Raw genomic sequence first — 15339 nt, forward strand, 5'->3', positions numbered from 1 at the left:
ACTACAAGATTGTCAGATCGTGCTGCCGTTGGCGCGGTTACTGCAGTTGGTGCCGCGGTTCACAGCAGACTTACAAGCCGCAGTGAGCAAACCGACGCCGACGCCAGCACCGGCATTTTTCTCCAACCCGGAGGAAGGCCCAGCGGTGGTTGATACCAGTAGCCCAGCAATCACGACAATCGTCAAAGGAAAGGAGATTCCAGGAACAATTATTGACGGAGGCTCCGGGGTGAACGTCATTAGTCGACAGACATGCGACGACCTAGGCATCCAGGAGTGGGAACCATGCCCCTTCTGGTTACGCATGGCGGATACAAGCTCAGTCCGCCCAACTGGTCTTATCCGGGACTTGGAAGTAACAATAGGAGGCCACGTATTCCGAATATCGGCCGTGGTACTAGAGCTGAATGTACAAGGCGCATATCCCCTACTGTTAGGACGACCATGGCTGCGAACGGCGCATATCAAGCAAAATTGGCAAAAGAATATGATCACGTTCCGACGAGGGAAAACAAAGGTACGGGTAGCCACGCAACCACGGGTGCTCACTAGCAAGGAGGCAACCCCTTTATATGCCGAAAGCATCAACATGTTGGAGGGCTTACCGGATGAGGAAGTTGATCGGTACCTCGAGGAACACCCACAGATCGTCCCACTTTTTGAGGTGGATATCACGGCAGCAGTAGAGCCGTACATCACAATGCCGGACGAGCCGGACAAAGTGGCGATCCGGGAACTACGCCAAGCACAGGAAGCCCTAGAAAGAGAAATGACGATATCCCAAAGGGTGAAAGCATCCCAGCTGGAAGAGGTGGACCTCGGCACAACAGAACAACCCCGACCGGTAAAAGTCGCGAAGGAATTGCCAAAGGAGGAAAAACAGGCAATGGTAGCACTGTTAACGGAATTCAAGGACGTGTTCGCATGGTCATACGAAGACATGCGAGGGTTGGACCCCCAACTCTACCAGCACCAAATTCATCTGAGTACTGACGCGAAACCCATCGCTCAACGTCGGTACCGGATGAATCCAAACTATGCGGCAAAGGAGAAGGAGGAAATAGACAAGCTTCTCCGGGTCGGATTTATCCGACCAGTCAAGCAGGCAACCTGGCTAAGCCCGATAGTGGTGGTCCCGAAAAAGAACGGCAAAATCCGGGTATGTGTGGACTACAGGAAACTAAATGCCGCGACAGTGACCGACGCTTTTCCACTACCATTCACGGACGGAGTGCTAGATGCGGTGGCCGGCCACGAAGTTTACAGCTTCCTGGACGGATTCAGCGGCTACAACCAAATCCGAATGAACCCGGCCGACCAAGAAAAAACAGCGTTCGTGACGGAATGGGGAGTGTTCGTCGCGGTCGTGATGATGTTCGGATTAAAGACAGCCCCTGCAACATTTCAAAGGATAATTATGGAAATCTTCGGTGATTTTATTCCCGGTTTTATGCAGGTCTTCCTAGACGATTTCGCCGTCTACAGCCGACACGGAGAGCATTTCGATCACCTACGACTATGCTTAGAAAAGTGCCGCGAGTACCGATTAAGTCTGAACCCGGCTAAGTGCGTCTTTGGAGTCGCAAGCGGCAATTTGTTAGGCCACGTGGTGAGTCGAGAAGGAATCGCGGTAGATCCGGATAAGGTAAAAGCAATTCTCGACGCACCGGCACCGAATAGCGCAAAAGCTTTAAGCCGATTCCTTGGTCAAATAAGGTGGCATAGTCGGATGATACGGCACCTTGCCGACTTTGCGACACCATTGCATGCTGCTGTACATAGAGTACCCTTCCAATGGACAGAAACGGAGGAGGCAGCCTACCAAGCATTGAAGGTCATGCTGTCACAAGCTCCGGTGGTGCAGCCGCCGGACTGGAGTAAAAGCTTTCACGTCTTCGTCGACGCGTCAGACGTAGCAATCGGCAGCGTTTTGATGCAACTCACGGAACCGAAATGGTATCGGCCGGTGTACTACGCAAGCAGGAAACTCTCGAAAGCCGAACGGAACTACTCTACAACGGAACGAGAGGCATTAGGAATGGTGTACAGTGTCACAAAGTACAGGCACTATCTGCTCGGACGAAAGTTCTCTTTCCACGTTGACCACTCGGCACTACTCTACCTGGTCTCAAAGGCAGCCCTGACAGGAAAACTCGCACGGTGGACGCTGCTATTACAGGAATTCGAATTCGACATTTTCCACCGACCCGGGGCGCAGCATGCGGTAGCAGACTACCTGAGCAGACTAGAATCCGGAGAATCAGGGGACGGCGTACAGGACGAATTTCCCGACGCCGAGCTGTTTAAGGTCACGACGGCACCGGCAACGGAGACCACAGTAGCGGACGAAGACAAATGGTTAACCGAAATGCATCAGTTCCTGAGCACCGGAGTTCCCCCGGAAAACCTGGACCGAGACGAACGGAAGAGGATGGCAGTACGGAGCAGACATTTCTGCTTGGTAGGAGACACCCTCTATCACAAGGGGGCAGATGGCGTATGGAGGCGAGCAGTGCGGAGCGATGAAAAGGATCTGATCCTGAGGGAAGCCCACTGTGGAATTGCAGGCGGGCATTATGCCGGCGAAACAACAGCCCGGAAGATATGGCAGAGCGGACTATGGTGGCCTACTACCATGAGAGATGCCGTTAAGTATAGCAGGGAATGCGACCTGTGTCAACGACTGGGCCAACCCACGGAGCAGGCCCGGATGCCACATCACCCGGTCTTGCCATTAGAACCATTCCAAAAGTGGGGCTTGGACTTTGTCGGCCCCTTTAAGCCACCGGCAATGCGGACCGGAAATCGGTATATAATAGTGGCTACCGACTACTGCACCAAATGAGTAGAAGCAAAGGCACTACGGGACAACACGGCGGCATCCACGGCCAAATTTTTATATGAATGCATATGGTGTCGGTACGGATGCCCGATTGAGCTGATCAGTGACCAGGGAGGACATTTCCTCGGGCAGGTGGTGGAAAGTTTGACATCATTCTATGCGGTAGTACACAAACGAAGCACTCCCTACTACCCTCAAGCCAACGGATTAGCGGAATCAACAAACAAAACGCTACAGAACATCCTTAGAAAAATCGTCAATGAGAACCGGACCGACTGGGACACGAAGTTGCAGAGCGTGCTGTGGGCGTACCGAACGGCGTACAAGACTAGCATCCGGACGACCCCGTTCCGACTGGCATTCGGCTTGGAAGCAGTCATGCCAGTAGAATTCCAAATTCCTAGCTTAAGAATACAGGTTAAGGAGCGGTTAAGCGAGAAGGAATCCGAACGAATCCGGCTGAAGATGCTGTTAGAACTGGAAGAAAATCGAATAGCCAGCCTGCTACAGCTAGAACTAGAGCAAAGGAGGAGGAAAGCCTTTGTAGACCGACACCGGCGCGGTAACGAAAAGGAATTCGAGATCGGGAAACCGGTATTACTGTTCCAGACAAGGATGGGGAGCATGCCAGGGAAATTGCGATTTCGGTGGACCGGACCATTCTGGATCACAAAGGAATACAATGGGTCTTACCAGCTCGGGACGTTGTCAGGAGAAGTTGTGGGCAAATGGGCAAATGGTTTTCGCCTAAAACCGTATAAGGGGCACATGCCAGCTAACCCCTTCAAGCAAGACCCGGAAAGCCCGAATGGCGAGGAACCGACACCGACGCGTAACAACGACGAGGAACCGACAACAGTGCGCACCGACCCGAACACATCGGGGGGAACCGAACAATGATGCGGCATATGTTTTAAAAAAAAAAAAAAAAAAAAAAAAAAAAAAAAAAAAAAAATGATGACGTGGTGCTACGGTCAAGAAAATTCAAGACAAGAAGATCAAGAAAATCATGGTAATGATGAAGGAGGTAGTTACAACCGTCACACGGGTGCACGAGCTATTTAAAGCAGAACGTGGGGGGCCGATGTACAGAATTTAAAACGCGCGTCAATTAAGGAGTCATAATGACAGACACGTAGGAGATTCGACACACGCGGCAAAGAAACGCAAGCATGACACGCGGCAGCAAAGGACAGACATACTATTCATGACACAGCATGCGCAGGCGCCAAAAATAGGCAGAAAACGTGCAGCCGTCAGAATTAAAAAGTTACATGCTAATTATGGCAGAACACGTGTAGCCGTCAAAAATTAAAGAGTGACATGCTAATTATGGCAGGGGACGCGCGAAAAACAGGAAAAGGCGGCTCGAGGGAAACGCCACTATATAAAGGAAGAACCGGGGAAGGGTTCACTTTTTACGAATTTTCCCACAAGCAAACGCAGGCTCAAGACAGCAAGATCCGACGCGCAGAACACCTACACCCCGACCTCAGACCACACGCAGCAGCAGACGAAGAAGAAGCGATGGCACTGTCGGACGGAGCGCGACAATGGCTGACAGAGAACGGATTAGGAGGGCTGCTGCGGGTTGCTGACGCTCCACCACACAAGGAACCAGAGCAGGCGGCAACAGCGGTGGACTTAGCAGAGGTCACTGAAGGAGCGGTACAAGCGCTCACAGGGATTTCGGAGGGAGGACTTCAGACGATAGAGCTACCCTCGAGCCAAATATTCTTCGAGTATTTCGGCGAATACTCCCTTAGCAGCAAGGCGTATCGCACACAGGGCGGAGAAAACCTGCTGTTCGGAGAGGTGGCCCGCGCCCTGATGGAGTACGGGTTCGTGAACCCTCGTCCGGCAGCCATAGCCAAATACCGAGCAGCGATCGTCATCGCGACATTCGAAGGCCTGCAGGTGGACTGGCTCCACTTCATCACCGAAGGACTGAAAGAGGCGATAAAGCACTTGGTGGAAGGGAAGAAGCCATGGGCCGGAATATCCCAATGGTTAACAGTGTTGGTCCCACCAGTGTCCCCCATCAAGCACAAGCAAAGAAGTCGGCAGGAGACTACCCCGAAGCAAACCATGAAGCGCCGACGAATACTAGAGAAACACACCCCAGGATGGACACAGGAAGAAGAAGCGCCGCGGGAAGAAGGATCATCCCGACAGCCGCGGAAAGAAGGCTCATCTCGACCACCGCGGGAAGAAGACTCATCCCGACAGCAAAGGGAGGAAGGCTCATCACGGCAGCCACAGAAACAGCAACAGCAACCGACAATGCAGAAGAAAAAGGCGGAAAAAGGCAAGGAGAAGCTGGCAAAGAAGACCAGCAAGAGGCAAACCGACACCGAACCAGTAACGCTCGAATCGGAACCGGTACCAGTAAAGGAACCAATAGTGGCACCGACGGAGGACGCTGAAACAGAGGAAGACTCATCCGAACCGATGTTAATACTACCACCCAGGCAAGGAAAGGAGAAACGAGCGACAAGACCGACCCCAACAGCGGACGGAACTCAGCAAAGGGCAAAAGAACCGCCTCCAGTAACCGGAACAGAAGCGACACAGGATGAAGGTCCGTCTGCACCAGAGACGGCAGTACCGGAACCGACGGCGGCGGAGTTCGAGGAACAAAGAAAGGAACAAGCGCCGGAACAAGAGAAGAGGCCGGAGAAACAGTCGGAAAAACAGCCGGAGCTAGGCACGCCTGCTGACACCAACGAAGGCAGAACAAAGGCACAATGGCTAAGGTGGTTGTCAGGGCAGTTGTCGGGAGTAGCAGACCAGATGGAGAAAGAGGAGGAGCAAAGAGAAGAAGTGACTAGGACGATGACTAAGGATATGGTCATGCTCCGGGCACAATTAAATGAGCTGCAGGAAGAGATAGCACAGGCAAAAGAAGGCAGCCGACAAGCACAAGATGGCACCGAGCCGGTCGGGACATCAGAAAAGCAAGCCGAACCAGAAACGGAGAGGGCCTTGCAAACCGGCCCTGAGACCGAGAAGTTAATAGCAACTTTGAAAGAAGAATTACAGGCTCAGGAGGCATTGAGAGATAACGAAAGAGAACAGCGGAAGTTGGTAGAAGACGACAGACGGCGAATGGAGGAAGGCCTTCGCCGAAGCAAAGCCACCAATGACCGACTACAAGAAGAAAACGGGACACTGCAAAAGGAAAGAGATAGGCTGCGCCGACGAATGGAGCAGGAAACTGAGCGGTTGCGAGAGGAACTCCGACAACAAAAGGACCGGGATGATCAGTTGCGAGCTCAGGCGAACCGACGCCTAAAACAGAAGACGGAGGAATTCGACAGACTATGTAAGGATTATAAACAGGCCACGTCGGACATCAAGAATCAGGCAGCAACGTACGACCGACAGATAGAAAAGCTGAAAGAGCAGCTCAAGGAAAACCGCTTGGAATTGTCCAAAGCAAGGGAGGAAGTATCGGTGGAGAAGACCTTGACGTCGGAACAAAGAAAAGAGATGGAAGTACTTCGGCAGAAAGTAGGGGAGCTGACAAAGAGTTGGAACGAGGAAAAAGTGAAGTCGACTTTCGAAATCAACAAATGGCGGAGTACCTGTGACAAGCAAAAAGTCGACTCGGAAGCTCAAGCTCAGTTAATGGCCGACATCATCAAACGGATAAGGAAGGAAAAACAAGCAGCTTCGGAACAGGCTAAAGCAGGGGTTGACCGAATTAAGTTCATCATGTCAAGCTGGAGTACCCGAGCTCAGGCCAGCATAAATGAAAGCACGGAGAAACTCTGGAAGGAATGGGCACAACAGGCAGCTGAACTGCAGATACTCCGAGCTGATGCAAAAAATCGGAAGAAAAACGGAGATGGGTTCTATAAAATGGACGAAGAAAGTATCGTCAACATCCGGGAAGAATTGTCGGAGGATTTCTATGCCCTAGCAGAAGAGCATCTCAAGGAAATCCGAGGGTTAGTAGAGAGGTTGGATGACGGGCAGCTCGAAACCCAACTGGAATTGGAAGGGTACGAGAAGGACCGACTGCGACAGGAAGCCGAGGGACGCACAACGCCGATCTCCATCAGTGAGGGCGAGCGATCGGCTGAAGAGAACCCAACCGACAACGCACCCCGACAAGAATTACCCGAGGAAGAACTTCCGGAGCAAGAACAGGTTGATGCCGGGGATGATGCAGAGTGGAGACAGAGAAGTACCGAATCCGGGGAGGAAAGGACACAACCAGTGGAAACCGGAGAGAGCGATACCGGGAACGGAACGGAGGTGGAGCAGGACAGACCCGGACAAGATACAGAAGAAACACCGGTACTACCGGTAGAAGCAGAGTCGGAGCAGCAAGATGCGGAAAGGCAGCCAATCCAATCGGACGTCGGAGACGGCACAGGCAAAACAACACTTGAAACCTCGGAGCGGAGTTTGCCTGATAATTTGGAGGAAGACTGAAGCCGGCTGTGGGTTCGAAGTGCAATGCACTTTCCCACGGGCGTGCCATGTGTTGGCCGGTCAGAGAAGGCAAATGGGAAAGCAAGGTCGGATCGGATAAATATAGAAATAGGAATAGAATTATTAGGAGGGACGGATCCGGTAGTTGTAACCGATCCGGATCCGAACCGATTCGGTTTCGGTTAACGGTTGCCTACCGAGCACCGATTGTAATCTGGCCGGATGCCTATAAAAGGATCCGATGTTTTGTAATGGAAGCGCGAAGAATTAATATAGTTTTGCTTATGCTGATTAATCTTGTCTTCGTCTGTGCTTAAGTGTAATTATCATACGCGTGTATTAACATCCTATCCCTACCACCCCTTTGGAGAAGTGTCGGATAGACACCTGTGTTGCGGCTAGTCCAGCCATACATACAACAGTTGTGTGCAAAAGTCATCTAAGGCATTAAGGTGCCTTTGTAGGTCGTGTTCGGATTCAGAGAGCAAAACTATGTCATCTGCATAGAGCAAGATACGCACCTGCGTATCCCCAAGGACTACTCCATTGCCTCCCTTACGAGCAATAAAATCTGTCATGTGTTCTTGATATGTGCCTCCTTCCTAAGAAGGGGTATTCATAAATTCAAGCACAAAGTCTCTATGTGTGAATAAAGCATTCGCATATGAGCTCAAACTTCTCGGTGGTGTCTTAAGTATGGCACTTAAGTTATCACTCCCTCTTAGTATGTCAGCATATCTTGAACGAATTGCACTATATGTTGAGCATGTGAAGAACAAGTGACATTCATCCTCTACCATGTGTAGAGTTTGCAAGAGAGAGAGAGAGAGAGAGAGAAGTATATAATAGAGAGAAGTGAGAAAATTGGATTTCGAACCCAAGACACAGTGCTTGTAGTGTTAACAACTTACCACTAGGGTAAGCTAATTACGAGAAAAGAAGAAGAAGAGATGAGCATTACCAAATTAAGAGGATAGTATGAGTTGTAATAGGAAAATTTTGAAGAACCATGTACAAGAAAACATAAGGCCATTAGTTTTGCGAGAGAAGAAGAGATGTATTAATGCTTATTTGATAAAAGTGTGAAGTCAAGCCATAGAGCTCTATATGAGGCCTGGCCCTTGTACATATGATGCCTCTTGTATTTCTTCCTAACTAATGGGTAACATATTTTTTTGGAAAAAAATAGAAATAAGTATAAAGTCAACTTAGAGAAGTATGCTAATACTTCTGTACAAAAAAGTTAATCATGTAACAAACAGAAGTAGTGATACGCATTGACAATTTTGATTGTTCTTCATTTCCACCTTCAATGAAACTCATATGCTCTTATCATCCTCGAATCTTGGATAGTTACCTACTTAAATTATCACAAACCGACAAAAGATAGATAGATATTCAAAAAGATAGTTTACCTTTGAGAAGCAAAATTGATCACACTACAGTTAGGATCCAATGCTTTGAAATGATCATAATTTGGAATCAAGTTGGTTGCCATGATTAGCAATATCTCAAAGCAATCAAGATATCCCTCATATATTCCAAGTTGTTACCACATTACGTATTTGGAAAGTCAATATCTTTTTGACCCATTTTTCCAATGAAAAACTAGAAAGTTGTTGTTTGCCAAGATACTACTCAAAGGTCTTCAATTTTGTGTACATTTCTATCTTTGCCATTTTAACTTTGGTGGTAATGGGCTATCATGATTCATAAGTTCATGGGTAGAAATTCTTATTCTCACGCGTATTTACAACACCATACATCATTACTCCATCCAAAGTACATGCCACATCAATGCATTGTGCCAACAACCTCAAGACAATAATATGCACATTGTATTGTTAATATTATGTGATTGGCCATGCTGATAATTGAGGCCCTTGATATATGGCAAAATATCCCAATGTTTGATATCTACATCCAATACATATTTTAATGTTTGGTGTCCACATCCAATACATATTAAATGGACATATGTTATAATAATGCCAAGCTAAGAGTCAATTCATAGTTGGCATGATATTATGGATACCGATTGTGTGATAGATACAAATCATGACACCTTTATTTTAGTATTTGAATATAGGGAGTCCAATATGATGATAATACATAATTATGTATCAACAACACATAGGATATCTCGAGGGAGTTTGATTATTTATCACGTGAGATTTAGGGTTCATCACGACACTCGTACATTTTACGATTGTCATGTATACACAAGAAACAAGTCAGAGCCATAAGTAACTCCTCTTGAAGTGGAGCATGAGATTTTGATCATTTGGCACCTTGGGATGTACATATCGTCACGGGAAAAATATATATTCACAATGTGAACCTTTGATGGCATTTCTAGAGCATGGTTGGACACATGATTATGGTAGAATTGAATTAGAACATGTTGGTTTTCATATAAGAATTTGAATTAAGTGTCAAAGTAGCAACCCTAAACGCTTGCTTTTTGTGACTACCATTCTAAGTTTTTGTGTACACATAATCTTTTGTTAATTTCTAATGCATTGATGTACAATTTTTCTATCTCATGGAGTGGAATTGACATAGATAGGCCTTAGGTAACAATCTCAAATGCCCAACCTGTCCTGAGTAATAGTAGCCGTAACACTTTGTCTCCACCTCTCTCCATGCATAGTTGTAACTTGTGACACAAAAACTTAAGAACCCAACTTTGATTCTCTATGGTTTGATCTTGTTCCATAGATCATACACAAATTTCCTTGGATGTTGATAATCTCTCTCTCTCTCTCTCTCTCTCTCTCTGAATATGGATTATGCATTTCTAATTCTAATGTAGATAATGATTTGAACTTGATGCACAAATTAGTAAAAGCATGGCTTACCACTTACTTAGGCGTAACCCTAAATTTTTTTAAGTCTGTGTATAACAGTCTAGACGCACTAAAATTTGGCATGATCAATTCCATTAATGTATCAATACATTCATTAAGAAACATTGACATTTGCGTAGTCGCAAGATAACTATTTACATCTCTCTACGTCTCTATGCCTGGTCACGAATATACAAACTAAAGGCTATTTCACTTGCAAAGCATAACCGGTCATTCGGGCGATCGTGTAAGCCCAAAGAGACTTGAGAAAGGCCATTAGTATACATACATACATAACATACATACAAACATACATACATATATGTACATACATACACACATACATACATACATACATACATACATACATACATACATACATACATATACAATATGAAAGAAGTGCCCAAAAAGGCTCTAAAATTCTTTCTTGTTACCTCATTAATATGTATGTAATTCTCTTTCTTGAGTAGCTGCAGGGACACTCTGTTTTTTCTATCCTTCTAAATTTGGATCAGGTGAGCATAATAGCAGCATTGACTATGCTCTGTTTCTTGCTCTGCTATCTCTAAACCCTACGATTCACGAGAAAGAAGAAAGAAGAACGAATTTAGAAGAACCCAAATCACAGAAGAAGAAGAAGAAGAAGAAGAAGAAGAAGAAGTAAATCTTAAAAGAAGGAAGAATAGGTATGGGATCAGAGGCAGCTTCCAACTGTATGAGGGAGCCTCTCAAGGGCGTGCTTTTTGAAGAGACAATTGCGACCCTGCCTGTGGCAGCGGCCATTGCGGCTTCTACAACTGATACTGGAGAGATCACTCCTTCTTCTGTAGCGGTAGCAGAGGATGACGGGTGTCGCTTCAAGCGTGTCTGCCTCTTTTATTGCCCCGAAACTGAAGAGCTCGCCCACAGAATCGCTGCTCAGTCAGATTCAATCCAGCTTAAGTGCGTCAACTGGAGGTAAATCATGCCCACCTCCTCTCTTGTCCTTACTTTGTTTGTTTGTTTGTTTGTTTGTTTGTATGTATGTATGTATGTATGTGTGTGTGTGTGTGTGTGTGTGTGTGTGTATGTATGTATGTATGTGTGTGTGTGTGTGCCAATGTCCATGTGTTATACTATACCATTGTCATTGTTCATGTCCACTATCATTATCATTGTCCATTGTTGTTCATCATCTCCCATTGTCACCATTATTATCTGCATGCCCATTCATTTTCCCGCATGTACCACATCCTGCATCCCATCTCCAGTTCTGTTCTATGACCATGATCATGTGCTCTATCTGGGTCTGTCTCTGAGTCCATTGTAAAATGATCACGTGTCACTATTGGCTCCTTCATTGTCATGATTTTCCTCTTCCATGTGCAAATCAATACTTGTACATGCATATGTTTATCACATTCAATGGTTTGCCATTCCCCTTCCATATCCATGTCCTCATGTCACCATCTTCACTTGTTTATTTGCTTGAATGTTCATATGCCATCATCAGTACTTGTAACATGTATGTAGTACATGCATACCACTTGCTATGTTATGTATACGTTCATGAATTCATTTGCGATAAACGTAACAGGCATAGATGCTCAATATACCATGGTATGCATATATGCATTGCTCTGGTTTGTATTTATTATACCTATTGTAAAAGCTTATTCCTTTTTGATGATTTCTAACTACATTGTATTGCACCTTCCAGAACCTTTGCTGACGGGTTTCCGAACTTATTTGTACCAAATGCTCATGGAATCCGAGGCCAACATGCTGCTTTTTTGGCATCTTTCAGCTCTCCAGCAGTGATATTTGAGCAACTATCGGTTATCTATGCGCTACCAAGGATGTTTGTGTCATCTTTCACGCTTGTTCTGCCCTTCTTTCCAACAGGAACATTTGAACGAATGGAAGATGAGGGTGATATTGCGACCGCTTTCACACTAGCCCGAATACTTTCCAACATTCCAATTTCAAGAGGGGGTCCAACCAGCTTGGTTATTTTTGACATACATGCTTTGCAAGTGAGGAGGATCTCTACTTGATTTGCAAGGTATATGTTTTCATGTGTTGTTGTGGTGGTTCTCTCTCTTTAACTTTTGTGTTTCTATTTTATTTTAACAGGAGCGATTTTATTTTGGTGACAATGTATTACCTTGTTTTGAGAGTGGAATCCCCCTCCTCAAGCATCGGTTGAGTCAACTTCCGGATGCAGCAAACGTGAGTTCCAGATGAATGAGCTTGTGTAATGGAAGCTTTGCAATACATTTACATGCATGTCTTTATTTATGTATATGTATCCATATGTATGTACATCTCTATGGACGCGTGTATGTCTCTGTGTATCTTTGTATGTCTTAATCTACGTATATGCTATATGTATGTGTTATAGAAATTAGATATATGAATTTAATTGATCTTCTTGGACATTTGCAAGGTCACAATTGCATTCCCAGATGAGGGAGCATGGAAACGATTTAACAAACTATTGCAAAACTTCCCAACGGTAGTCAAAAAATCTTGTTTTTAATATATATATATATATGACGCAAGTATATGCTGGACTTCGTTTCCGAGGTCTCATATGATGGGTGTTATGTATACAAGGTTATATGTACAAAAGTGCGAGAAGGTGATAAGCGGATAGTACGTATACGAGAAGGAGAGGCTGCAGGTCGGCACATAGTTATCGTGGATGACTTAGTTCAGTCAGGGGGTACACTTATTGAGTGCCAGGTATGTATCTGGGTTTCTCTCCGTGATGCACACATAATGCCATCCAACACATAGTTGTTGAAGTTATCCTTTGGTGTTTTTATGTATGTGCCATCCAAAACATGAAATTGTGAAAAGGAATTTGTTGTTTGGAGTGATTAGGTATATGTGAATTTTTTAATAGTGATAAGTAATATTTAATCTGTGCATGTCATCCAAAACGTGAATTGTTAATAGTGGTCCTCTGTGTTATATGATGATTCCACATGTTTGTGTGACAAGTCTTAAATATGTAGCCATGGCCTGCAAGTTCAACAGAAGGCAATTTAAAGCCATGTTATTGTATGTTATTACATATGGAATGGTACCATTTAACACATTGAATAGGAAAGGGTACCTTTTCTTCACTAAGAATCCACACAAAGGGACCTGATGTAGAGGGTTCACATACAGTAGCCCAAAATTTTGAAATAAGATACGCCTAATGCATTTTTTGTGTTCTGATTGATGAGATTGTCATAGTCTTTTTCAACGTATCACATCTGTGGAGGCACGATCAATAATACTCACTGTACATCTTGTGCAGAAAGTGTTACTAGGTCATGGTGCGAGAAAAGTTAGTGCCTATACGACCCACGGTGTCTTTCCAAACAAATCTTGGGGAAAATTTCTTCATAAAGGTGGGAGTGCCGGAAAAAATATTTGAAAAAATGTTAAACCTTGGGATCCAGATCACTTTTGGAACCTAATGGATGATCCAAGACTAAAATTATGTGTAGTAATGTTTGTTTGTGCTGTTTTACTTTCTTGCAGACAATAATGATGGAGAATTTTCGTACTTTTGGATTACGGACTCGTGTCCCCAAACGGTAAAGGATGTTAAGGGTAAAGCACCGTTTGAAATTCTTAGTTTGGCGGGCTCTATTGCTGCTGCCCTCCAAGTCTAAAGGCTAATTAAATTGTTGCATTTGACATGTAGCTCTAACGAATAAGTTTGCATTTTCGAAGAAAAGAAATTGAAATAACATTTGATACGTGCTCAAATCTTGATTTGTCTCGAAAAATGATGTAATCCTTTGTATAGTCCCTCTTATTGAGGATGCATGCGCATACCTTGTACATAGGGAACACCAATTGGCGGGCACTTTTTTCTCTATTTGGAAACATTTTTAGCTTAACCTAATTATATAGAAGCTACTCATAGTAAACTTGAGTGCATCATATAAAAATAGCTCCTTGGTATTGTGGTGTTTTGATCTTGGTGACATTGGAGAACATAGTGGTGATTGCAATGCTTGGTTAGGGCCGTTGTGTTCTATCAACTCATTTACCTGCAACTCTTTTGATTTCTATTCTCTTGTCTTCCTCATGTTTCCATATCCCTTATTTATGAAGGGTATGTGCATGCTTATAATGCGCTTGTTGCCCTATCCAATCATATAGGCAAGTTCTGTCCTCCACAACATTGTGTATCATTTCTAATTGTTTGCGAAGGATTTGGATTAGTAGTAAATAGCCCATTGCAAGGTTGGTTTGTTCAATAAACTGCAATTTTTTACCATACAAATAGATTGCTTAAATGGAAATTATATTAGGAATTATGGGTTCTTTATATTTTCATATCATCATTATGATAGTATGTGGTTATGTAGGTTGATAATTAGAAAGAATATAATTCTTTGCCAAGTAGATTTTGGTGTTATACTTTAGGTTTCTTGTGCCCCTTCAAATCCTTAACTTCCAAGGTGCATAGGATATCCTTGAGCAAATTGTCGGGAAACATTTTCCTTTTTACCTCACTTGTGTCAATTTGTTCTAATTGTTTTTTCTTTGTTTCAGGAAAGTAAATCTTTGCTAAATGTGTGAAACAATGTTTGGTGATTTACTTCCTAAAAACTAGATGTCTTGCCTAGTCAAAACTTATTGTTAGACATTTCTATATGTGGATTACAATACTTATCTTGAATGTGGCCATTAACCTCTTTCAAATTTGATGTTCATTTGTCTTGTATCATGACGATACTAATCTCAAGTGCTGCAAACAAATTTCAATACTTTGTTTGTAAATAAGCTCAACCTATTTTAAGTGCACTAGTAGATAACAAGATATCTAAAAGCTTTCTCCATTCATTAAGTGTGTTTCAAAAAATGTGGGTTGGGAGGATGACCAAAAATTGCTCTACATAAAGAATTTTGGACCAAGAAATTTTCACATATGTTTAAATAGTACAACTAGATGAGGTGTTGGTAAGGGAAATAATGTTATATTCTTTCTTTTTAAAAACCCTGTATAGATTAATGTTTCCAATTTAAAATATTGGCCATACACCAAATGTATGTCATAATTTCATAAATATGGCATATTGTAAATTTTCGGGAACCACCTTTTATTGGACAGGAATGTTAGTGACAAGTTGGCTTGTAATGTGAAAAGGGCCTCTTTATGAATTTCCAACTTTTATAAAGGAGTAACAACCCTCAGTAAAAAAGAAATTT

General features: G+C 44.2%; 1 protein-coding gene across 1 annotated transcript; it reads left to right on the forward strand.

Moving 5' to 3' along the window:
- Positions 1-10594: 10594 nt before the first annotated feature.
- Positions 10595-13999, forward strand: LOC147850318 (ribose-phosphate pyrophosphokinase 4-like). The gene is made up of 7 exons (XM_087336625.1): positions 10595-11094; positions 11837-12152; positions 12253-12348; positions 12566-12634; positions 12736-12864; positions 13430-13523; positions 13657-13999. Exons 1-7 carry the CDS (start codon positions 10826-10828, stop codon positions 13788-13790), a joined length of 1107 nt encoding a protein of 368 aa, XP_087192751.1. The 5' UTR covers positions 10595-10825; the 3' UTR covers positions 13791-13999.
- The last annotated feature ends 1340 nt before the right edge of the window (positions 14000-15339 follow it).

The sequence above is a fragment of the Azolla caroliniana genome, unplaced genomic scaffold, assembly GCF_043228905.1.
Source record: "Azolla caroliniana isolate FFs.n. ecotype wild unplaced genomic scaffold, voAzoCaro1.0.p SCAF_21, whole genome shotgun sequence".
NCBI classification, from domain to species: Eukaryota; Viridiplantae; Streptophyta; class Polypodiopsida; order Salviniales; family Salviniaceae; genus Azolla; species Azolla caroliniana.